We start from the raw sequence: 11521 nt of genomic DNA, 5'->3' as shown, positions 1-11521 counted from the left end.
TGACTTGTGCATATTCAACCATGAGTCGTTAGCCAAGAAAAATGGTGACGACAATGAGGCGCCTAGGTATCTATCTAAAAAATTTCTAGAAATTTCCTAAAAAATTGTAATATAACAAAAATTTATCTTGACCATATCACCCATCGTCGTACCCTCACTCCTTAATCCCTGTACCCCCTCCTACCCTGTCCCCCTCCCCAACCGTCCCCATCCCCACTCATCTCCTTCCCCAACCATCTCCCTCTCTACTCGTCTCCTTCCCCAAACATGTACCCCTCTCCACCGTTCCCTGTCCCCAAACCCTTTTTCGTCCCCAAACCTGTCCCCTTCACCACCTCTCCCCCTCCCCAACTCGGCCATACAACCCATATCTCAACATTCCAAACCTATCCCTCAACAAGTTCCCCAATTTTTTTTAAACAAAATTCTCACAAATATTAAAACATACTAATCAAGAATACATTCACAATATATATAAAACAAATTCACAATATATATAACAAATTCACAACATAAACTAAGAACACAAGATTTCATTACAAATTTCACAACTTCAAAATTATTAAGAATAAATGTAATATCTTTGGGGGACTATGAGAGATGTAGAAATTTGGGAAGAGGTGTTGTAGGTGGATGCTAAAGAGCAGCCGATCAGTTTACAGTGAATGAATTTTGGAGAAAGAGAAAGAAAGTGAATTTGATGAAAATGATGAATTGCAAGAAATGGAGAGCTCTTGTCCTGATAAAGATGAAAAGGCCTTTGTGCGACGGAACCATTCTGTTGGAACCAAATTCCTGCACCACAATGAGTGGTGGTTAAGCATAAACTCGAGCAACCTGCAAAACAGTAAACAACGTGAGCAAGCCTGAGACTAGAGCAGAGGGAGGGGTTTGTGCTGGCCAAAAGCTTTCCGACGGTCAAGTTAGTGACTGATTTTAGACTCAAGTAATGGATTAGTGAATTGAAGTATTTAGATTGGCATTACAATAGATGAACCCTAGATGGGTGTGTTGCACCGTGGAGAAAGAGACCTTTATAGGATAGAATCCTCGTTCTAAGTCGGGAGAATCTCTTAGAGGATATCTAGTAGTAGATATTGCATTCTCTTAGCAATTATGATTACTTGTAGCGCACACTAATTCCTAAATTATAGGAATTCCAAGACTCAAATGATCTAATTATGTCCATATTCAGATCAGATTGCGTGTCCTATGGGACAAGCATGGTCATCCAGCGGAGTCCTTAGGACTCCACATATTGTCCCGGAACAGGTGATGGTGGCACCACTGCTTTGTCTGATACAGCTTCGCCCTGAAGCTGGTGATGGTGGCACCGCTGCTTCGTTTGATATAGCTCCGCCCTGAAGCTGGTAAGTCCATGACAGGACTTCTGAGGTAACTGTATTCAGATTAGGCTTACTTTGGCCCAGGAAAGTCATGGTCCCACAGTTGCCCTTAACCATTTATTTGAGAGGCAACCCTTTCCTTTTAAGGATGAATTGTTAACCAAAGACCATGCCTTACAGAGTAAGTTGGAAAATGCACCATTTAGTCTTCAGATTCTTTGTGAGCTAGTTTGGTTCTCAAACATTAAAGCGGGGTAGTTGAGTCGCTTCGGTTTCCATAACTAACCTCTAGAATCGTGAAAAATCAACTGCAATGATGATGAACGCCTCTGTTTCGTGTGCAGGCTTTTCCACACTTTTCATTAATTGGCTTCAATCTTTGCACGTATTGATCCCAAGGTACACGACTCTTTGTTTTCAATGGTGAAATCTTCTAATGATTTGCTTTTAAATAGTTGTTTCACAACCACTTTCGTTTCTACATTATTGAACTCTTGTGTTCTAACCAATGCTTCTGTTGTCAGTTTCTTCTTTGATCTTTCGATGTCGAGAATCTTCCAACCAAAATCCTTCCTCTTGTTTGTCGATTTCTGTCCAACAAAGCTAAATGTTTCCTTATTTAGCCATAGTTCTATCTTAATGTCCTTCACTTCTTGCGATTTGTTCCATAACATTCATCCCGTTTAGGCACTCACGATGCAGGATTTGCATCTGAGTCCAATCTCTTCGAGGTATTAAGGTTACATTGGGGTTTTCCATCAACGTTTTCTTCCTCTTCCTCTGCTTATAGACGACGACGGTGGCAGATCTCCATCTGAATGTTCGCCCTCAATGTAGTGTCATGCTCGAAATGCAGCAAGATGGGCATAGTATGCCATTGATCTGATAGTGGTATCCTCTTCAACACTAATGATTTTGGTCCAACATGTCGCCTTGTCTTTAAGATTTTCCTTTTGCTAGGGGTGAGAGCTTGTCTCCCCCAAACACTATAACTATTTGGTCCCTCTTATTGGGAATTGGACAATGAGCATGTGCTTGTGTGACTATCTGCTTTGTCTTTGTATATGTGAGGAGATTCTTAATTCGATAAATTTTTCTAAGTAAACGTACTTCAAGAAATAAATAAGCAACATAACAGAATGCAAATAAGTTTATGGGTTTGGGACATGGCTCAAAAAGCCTCCTTGATAATGTTGATTCGGAAAAAATATTACCTCTCAAACTTAGCATCAGTAAAGGATCCTCATCACAATAGTCAGAGAACCACCTTGCTATGGTACTAGGAATTGAGCATTAAACTCATGAAGGACCCTTTGCTCCATGCTTATCAATACATTTATCGGATTGAAGAAGTTTAAGTCTGAAGCTACTTGCGAAAGAATTAAATGATAATCAACTATTTTTACCTTGCCCTAGTCTTTGGCTAGCAATTTTTGACATGACCCGTTAATCCGACACTAAACGACACGAAATTAACAGGTTTTCGGGTCAACATAATAATGAATCGGGTCGTTATCGGGTAATCCGATAAGCACCAGTTGAAATAATGGGCCGATATAGGTATACACGTGGGTACCTGTTACACGATAAAAAAAAATGAATTTAATAATTTTATACCACTAAAAAAATAGTATAATTAACATCAGTATAATTAAATCCCTAACCGAACTAAAAGTTAATATATATATATATATATATATATATATATATTTAGAAAATGGATGACTGTTGGATCGGCTGAAATTTAATCTTGGCCACCCAATGTTTTTCTCAGCCCTAAATTGGACTCTCTCTCATCAATATAACTTTTGAAGACAATAAATCAAATCAAAGTTCCAATACTATTTTCCCATGATGATCAATGAAAATTGAAGGATTTTGTAAAAAGAACAACATGCAAGCTTTGAGTTTCATTGGCAAGGTTTTAACTTTTGAGAAATGTTTCACAACCTTGAAAAGAAAAACTCCTTCATTTTTCATATCTTTGGACATTTGATATTTTGTAGTAGTGTATTGATGCTTTTTTATTAAGCTCTTATTTTGGAGTATGTAGTACTTAACGACAAATGTGTTTTTATGTTTTGAAGTAATGTTTATGTGGCATTGTGGTATGTTCAAATTTATATAATATATATATATTTTTTTTTTCTTAATGGGTCATAACGAGTCGGGTCATTTTACTTGTTGGGTAAAATGACCCAACCTGTTAAGAACCGGTTAAGATAATGGGTGTGACACAATATAACCCGTTAAGATAGCAGGTGTTACACAAAAACGACAAACATGACATGTTTGTCAAGCCTACTTGCAACGTAGTCAGAGAAGGGAATTTTCTTTCTAGACTAGATCGCATGTCCGTTTCCAGTGATTTTAAATAAAAGTTATTTGGAAACTTGGTCATCAACATGTGGGTAAAAAACACTTTTTGAATCCTTTGGTTAGAGCCTATGCGTTAGACATAAGTGTTTCCGATCGAACCACCTTGGTTGGCTTGGCCAAAGTCTTTTCGCATATCGGAGCTTCGTTGGAATAAAATTTCTCTTAGGGATTACTTAGTCTAGATGCCTTCTTCGAACCTACTAACATATGATGTTGCAGAACATACTTGGCTTAGTATGCTGGTTCAGGATAGAAGTAGTTGTACTCGGGGTCGGAGTTCAGAGCCACCTTTGAATGATTTCCGGATCGCCCTTTCGACTATTCTGTCAACTAGTGAAGAGCTCGGGTTTGAATGTTATAACCCAAACCTTACTATTTGTATAAACTTTCCAAAGGTTGGATGGTGCATTGGACTTCAGGTTAGGACACTATGTGCCTGTGCCTATAGCCAACCAACCGTTACCGTGCTTATTACGGTTCAAGTCTATCAAGCTGTTAACCGTTCAAGACAGATTGGGCTAAGGGAGGTTCCTCTGACAATATTACTTTGAACTTTTTATACTTACATTCGTGCAAAGTTTTCAAAGCTTACGAGATGTTCCATGCATCGTAAAAGAGAAAAAAAGAAATAAACGTTGAAAGAAGACTTTTTTTTATTCATAATCAAAATAGGATTGATTGAAAAAGGGGGTATGATTGAATCTGGAAATGATTGACTACATATCTTCGGGATGGAGAATCAAATCATCGGTGTAATTCTAAGAAAAAGATAATATGATGTAAAAATTACACCAGGGATCACTTTTGACGATAAGTCTATGGTAAGGTGTGAGGAGATAAGTTCTCCATTCACTTATCTTCGTGTAGATGATGGCTTTGCGATTGGGTTCGGAGTGGACTGCCTTCATATCTTGGGGAGGGAATCAAACTGCGTGTAGTTCGGATGGCGCGTTCATGGATAATATTTTCGGAGCTTGGCAATGTTCTAGTTCTTGGTGATCGGTGTTCCATCTATGTGCTCTAAGTGATAGGTTTGTTATTGCCTCATACTTTAGTGATTTTTATGGTCTTTTCCAGTTTGCCCCGAGTTTGCCCTCTCTTGGGATTTTGGTATTCTAAAAAACTTCTCTTAAGACCAAGTCCCCGATTTGCAGACTTTTGGGCTTGACACCTTTGTTGTAATATGATTGGATCTACTGTTAATAGGCTGCTAGTCGAACTTGAGAGCGTATTCTTGATGCTCCTCTGCAAAGTCGAGATCAGTCTTTAGGATTCCAGACCAGATCAAGGCTATCATAGAGATGAGATCGCCCATAACCATGAAGAAAATACAAAGTCTAAAGCGAGCGGTAGCCCTCAGTAGATTCTTTTCACGACTGACAAGTGAAAACGGTTCTTTATGGCAATAAGAATAGCAAGGGTCTACTATACACAGATGAATGCGAAGAAGCCTTCATGAAGCTTAAAGAATACATCTCCAAACCTTGCTATCCAAACCAGTCGATGGAGAAGACTTGTACTTGTACTTGGTTGCATCTTAGCCTAAATTCCATGCTTAGTAACCATGTAACCCAATAATTTGCATGATGTTACTCTGAAGGTACACTTTTATGGATTCAGCTTCATGTTGTACTTTCGGAGCAAGTCAAATGACTCTTGGAGGTGTGTCATGTGGTCCTTCTTCTCTTTGCTTTTGACAACCATGTTGTCTACATAGACTTCGATTGTGTTTTCGATCTTTTCCTTAAAGATCCGATTAACGAGTCATTGGTATGTTGCCTCTGCATTCTTAAGTCCAAAGGATAACTTTATAGTAGTATGTACCTGTTGCTTCCATGTCCAGTTCATACATCTTTATCTGGTTGTACCCAGAGTAAGCATCCATGAAGCTTAGGAGCTTGTGTCCTACGACTGAATCTACTAAGAGGTTGATCCGTGGAAGTGGATACAGATCATTTGGGCATTCTTTATTCAAGTCCGTGAAATCCACACATACTCTCCACTTTCTATTCATCTTTTGCACCAGCATTACATCTGCTAACTAGTCTTGGTGATAGACTTCAACAATAAACTGGGCGTCTTTGAGTTTATCGATCTCCGTCTCTATGATCATACTTCACTCTGTTTCGTGGTTTTGTTTACACTGGATAATTGGTCTGGCAGTTGGGTCCAGACGGTGGCAGATCACAGAGGGATCGATTCCTGGCATGTCCTATACTAACCATACGAATAGTTCTTTGTTAGCTTATAAGAAGTTGGTCAACAGTTCTTTCTCTCGATCAATTAGCTTCAAGCCAATCCTAGCTTTCTATTCCAATCTGTAGGGATCGAGGCTGATATATACAACGTCTTATTTAGCCTTGACTCTAGTGTACTGTCATCTTGGGGGTTAAGATCTAGGTCGAATTCTTTGAAACTCGTCTGCTGACCCCTTGACTATGATTGTTATGCTAATTCATACATGCGGGTACTGAAGCTTCATTCTTTTTTTTTTCTGATAATGTTCATGATTTTGATAGCGTAACAACGTGCCACTGATTGATCTCATTTTATTACTTTTACTATGTCGAGAGCCGGGTAATAGAGTAACTTGTGGTAAATGGACGGAACAACCTTCATCTTATGTAACCAAGTCCGGCCAAGGATGGCGCTGTGGGGAGTTGGGCAATCCATTACGTGGAAGGTCACCAAGTGATTATAGGGTTTTGCTTGGACCACTAGCTTCATTGTCTCTAGAAATTGCACCGGTGCCCCGTTGAAGGTGTGAAGGGTTGTATTCCCTTGTTGATGCTGTAGAGAATCCCCATCTTTTCAGTGGCATCCTTAAAGAGAACGCTAACTCCTGAGCCATTATCGACCAAGAAGCGACGCAGCTTACCAGGGTGTTAGAGATTTGAACCTTAACGATGAGGGCGTCGTCATGAGGTGAATGGATATCTTTCAAATCACTGTCAGAGAACATCAAGATATTGGAATCGATCGCCAGTGGCTTGTTAATGGTGGCCACCATTCTTGGATTTCCTACAATGTTCCTCAGGGATAAGAAGTTGAGGTGGCTCCTCGGAGGTTAGATCAATTACTTCCGTCATTCGGGTAGCCAACTCTTCAAACAGGAAACAGCTTCTTTGAGGTCTTTGATACATGCCTTCATGTCGGCAAGTCTATAGGTTCTCTAGCTAGCGGGCTTCGTTGGACTCCTTCTAGAGATAAACAGATTTCCATGACGTTTTCCCACATCTCGCCTATGACAGTAACGTCATCGTACTTCTAGTGGATTTGCGAAGGGGGGTGGCAAGACCGTCGTTGTTAATTGATCTTTCTTACATGTTAATTGGCAGAGTGATCTGGTCGGGGGGATTTCTGTCATATTGTTGTGCATGTTGTGTGCACGGTTTGCAAAATCCTATTTTGGTCCCAAGATTAAGAAAATGGGGCATTGGCAATGGTGCTGAGAGGCGGCGGAGTTAGTGATGGTGGTAGGAGTGGTGATAACAATAAGTGTGGTAGTGGCCAGTAATGGAGTTGTTAAAAGGTGGTGGGGATAATGGTGGCAATGATGGTGAAAGTGGTGGTGGCCATGGTCAGAGGAGGGGTTAAAAATGATGGTGAGCGTGGTCGTGGGAATGTAACTGTTGGGAGGTGGTGGTGGTGGTGGAAGGGGAAAATGCGGTGGATATGGTGATGTGGATGTGGATGTTGTTAACAATGATGGTTAGAAGGTGTAGGTGGCATAATTGTTGGGAGGTGGTTGGGGATTGAGGTGATGATAGAGGTGGCGGGGTGATCATGGCAGTAGTAGAGTGCTGGCGGCGACAATACTTATAGTTGGAATGCCGGTTGTGATGGCCATGGTAAGGTGGTTGTGGTGTACATAGTTTTTTTTGATCTTTTCCCAAAACTTTGGCTTTGTTTTTCTTACGTTGTTTGTAATTTCTTTTACATAATTTGATCTTTTAAATAATTTTAGTTAAATATTGTTCTCTGAGTTCTTTCTTAAAAAAAAAAATAATAATAATAAAAAATTACCAAACACATATTTTTGTATCTGAAAAATAAAAAACTGTTTTACAAAATGTTATCAAACATGCTATTGTATTGCAAGGTAGTCTAAAATATCGATATTATCCCAATATTTACATCGAAATTTTCGTGTTTTTGGACTACCGATATTTCCGATATCATCGATATTTTAGACCTTGATAGGAACTCTATGTGGTACTAAGTCACTCATCTATCTTACCATGCAATGTATAAAGTGTAAATATTGTACTAATTCATTATATATAAATGATTATGGTGTGTTTAAACTTCTTTCATTAATTACTACATATTTTCTACACTCACAATGTTTGCCAGCTCGCTAAATAATCAACTTAAATCAGTTAAATCCATCATGCAATGCATTTCCTTCCAATTTTTTGTAATAAACTAATAGATAATTAACTAAATAAACATCCTGCAAAGTTTTAATAAAAATTTCCAAGTTTTTCTTACAATTTCCGTGGTTTTTATTCAATTTTTATCGATATCGATAATATCCCGATATTTGCATTGAAATTTCCATGTTTTTGGATCACCGATATTTCCGATATCACCGATATTTTCATTGGGAATTACGTCGCACCCCATGTCGCTCGTCTCCAAAAAGGAAAAAAGAAACATATGTTACTAAACACCCACGTGTGCATTCGCGGAAATAATATTAGAGAAGGAATTAGATTCCAAATCCAAACTCCACCAAGAAAGTTGTATAAAAGTGAGATAAAGGCCTGATAGTGTAATAGAAAGGCAACAGAAAGCCCCCTCTACCTCTCTTTACGGAAGGCTAAGCACAAAACACAAAGCTAAAGAATAATCCTAACAGCTTTATATAACAAAACTCACATTGTTTGATTACGTCCATAAGAAGTAAAGCCTTGACATTCAAGAAACTAATCAAGTTTCGTTGTGATTTCATATCGTGATCTGAATTCGATCATCCAACAGCCTAGCACGAGCATCAAGTTGGTTTTTTAGGATGGAGAGCTCAACATCAAAGGCAGATATCATCATAAAGCCAGTGCTGAAAGCAGCTGTGATTCCTTTAGCTTTGTCAGTGGCTGGTTTCATCTGTGCCAAGATTATGGCTAACCGAAGCGTTAATCTGAAAGGGTCGTCAACAGGAACTGATGATCAGGTGAGTTACCTCAAGGCCAATTCTCGGAAGTTTAGAGATGAGGATGTTTTTCATAGTTTCAGCTCTGCATGTATGCTTTCAACGGAATGTTTGGAGATTCAAGATAATAAACACGTATTGGAAGAAGAGATTTCGTGCCTAAGACTCCGACTTGATGAGCTTCAGAAAAGAGAATCTGATTTGGAGATGCAGTTTATACGCTACTGCAACTTGAAAGAGCAAGAATCTGTTCTTATGGAGCTTTCGAATATGTTGTTATTGGAAGTGGCTCGTGTTGAGTTCTTGGAGAAAGAAGCTTCATCCATGGAGGCTGAGAGCCAAGGGCTTGAGAAATTGGTTGGAGAATGTTTGAGAGCTTCGGAGCAAATGGAGTATTGGAAATCAGAAAATGGATTGCTTCAGAGGAAGGTAAAGAAGCTTTTGAGGAAAGCAAGAAGGCAATATCATGTAATACGCGAACAAGACTCGAAACTTGAAGCTAGGGAAGCAGAAGCTTTGGGAATCCATGATGCGCAAGAAACAAAGGCAAAGGTTATCAAGAAATTGGAGTATGAAACTGGGGAATTGAGAGCGGTTTTGGAGCGAGTGCAAGATGAGAAAAAGGGGCTCTTGGCAAGGCTTGCGTTGGCAGAAAAATCGGCGGCTTCAATCTCCAAGGTGAAAACACTCTTCTTCAAAGCATAGAGATCACAGTTACTAATGCATGCATCACTTTAGATTGCAAAAGTTCAGATTCCTTTGGTTTATAATAATCAAACAACTTAGCTAATTGCAATTAGATGAGCAATAATTTAATACCTGTCAAAAGAATAAAGAACAATTATATATATTGTTTCCTGGAAATGGATAGTCTAACCATTTTGAGGTATCAAAAAATGCAGACTGAAGGAGAAGGGGTCAAAATCGAGGACTATACAGGCCTCGAAAAGGAGTTGGAGAATCTGAAAAAGGATCGTGCAGCTGAAATTAAGGAACTGATTTACTTGAGGTGGAGCAATGCTTGCTTAAGGCAGGAGTTGATGAGAAATCAAGCGCAACTAGAGCAGCAGGCTCAAGAGAAGGATAATAATCTGGAAATAAATTTGGAAGGAAGAGCAGAAATTGGAAATTGTGAGCAGTGCTTTGGAAATATGAGCAGCGATCAAGAGCATCCGAAAAGAAAAAAGTTATTCCGAAGGCTTAAGAGATGGGTGGAAGGGAATGAGAAGGGAAGAGGAAGATTGGATGAGAAAGAAAGGCATGGACAAGTTACGTGTTTTGGAAGAAATTCTGTTTCGGATTATGCAGAGGAGCATCAGGTTCCAAGGAAGTCTTGCTCTAGTGCATCAACACATAATATTCGACTTTGAATTAACATATAACATGTCTCAGGGAGGGCCAAATTCTCCTTTAACTGAAATCAGTAACCTGTAAATTGTACTGATATCTACCTTCATATGAAATCTTTGTAAAAGATGCTTTAATTATAAATCTCAATAACAAAAGCGTTCAAGTGAAGTTTTCTTGGCATGAATAGAACCCCTTAGGCTACAAGATGAGAGAAACTTTGATCTCACGTGTACATTTTTCAAAATTATGCTTCTTTTTTAAGCCCTGGGCTTGAGGAGCTTCGCCGTCTCGCAAGTAAAGTCTGGATTATCGCGACCAAAGTGACCAAAAGTAGCAGTCTTCTGGTACCTGAGGTTGCCTCCTTTTTCAAACCAAGGTTGGTGGCAATCGTTCCCGGCCTAAAGTCAAATTGCTCCTTAATAATATCTAGCATGCACTGATATTGGTTTTTAAGGTGTCAACATGCACTGATATTGGTTCTGGGACGCCAACTGCATTAGAAACCTCAATATATACTACACCCTTTGCTGCCTGCCTTACAATATAAGCACCACCGCGATCAACCTTGGTTGGATCCAAACCACACCATAGGTATCCATACTTACTGTAGAATTATCAGAGAGACTAGCTAAATGCCCAATTCCAACAACACTAATATTGTGCCCAACTTGTTAATTACCACAATCCGTCAGGTGTGAGGTTTTATCACAAAAGCCTCGGTGTTAGTTGGAGTGGGGTTTAGGATATTTAAACTCTTCTTTTTTCACAGATATGGTTGAAGTGGAATATTTCCACACTTAAACAATGACCAGTGATCCCAACGAGTCTACAGGCCTGCCATTGACAAATGTGTACCTGAAGGGTTGAAGCAATAATTGGCTTTCAAGGTATTGAGTTGGGACATGTTTAACCACAAACTCATTCATATCACCAGCAATTCGTTCATTCGTGACACTCAAAAGTGTTTGATGCTTTAACTAAATCATTTGCCCTTCCAGAACAAACCTACATTATTGACACAATGATGGCATCCCTGCAAGAGGAGGCTAACAAAAGCTTTACCCCCTCTTAAACACGACGGCAACTTCCATGAAACGTGGTGTATAACCCTTTCTTCCTATATCTTTCCTCGTGATTAATAAAAATACAAACAACAAATAAAGTCTTATGCCACTAAGTGGGGTCGGATATATGAATTTTAGAACGTCATTGCGCTAGGTCTTGTACCATGTCTTCCGTTAGGTCCAAATAGTCCAAGTCTTTTTTTAAGGTCTATTTTCAATTTTTCCTA

The 11521-nt window shown here is 39.3% G+C and overlaps 1 protein-coding gene and 1 non-coding gene across 2 annotated transcripts; both read left to right on the top strand.

Annotated features, from left to right (window-relative positions):
• Positions 1-3479: 3479 nt before the first annotated feature.
• On the top strand, positions 3480-3581 carry MIR11015 (microRNA MIR11015). Its single transcript, NR_161636.1, has one exon. It is a non-coding gene; the product is annotated as a microRNA MIR11015 (primary transcript).
• A 4934-nt stretch (positions 3582-8515) lies between these two features.
• Positions 8516-10398, top strand: LOC103449929 (protein CHUP1, chloroplastic). Its single transcript, XM_008389255.4, has 2 exons — positions 8516-9558; positions 9783-10398. The coding sequence occupies exons 1-2, from the start codon at positions 8743-8745 to the stop codon at positions 10248-10250; spliced, it is 1284 nt and encodes a 427-aa protein (XP_008387477.3). The 5' UTR covers positions 8516-8742; the 3' UTR covers positions 10251-10398.
• Positions 10399-11521: the final 1123 nt, after the last annotated feature.

The sequence above is a fragment of the Malus domestica genome, chromosome 12 (assembly GCF_042453785.1).
Source record: "Malus domestica chromosome 12, GDT2T_hap1".
Lineage (NCBI taxonomy): Eukaryota > Viridiplantae > Streptophyta > Magnoliopsida > Rosales > Rosaceae > Malus > Malus domestica.
Note: the sequence above shows the minus strand (reverse complement) of the source record. Positions and strands in the feature narration are given on the sequence as shown.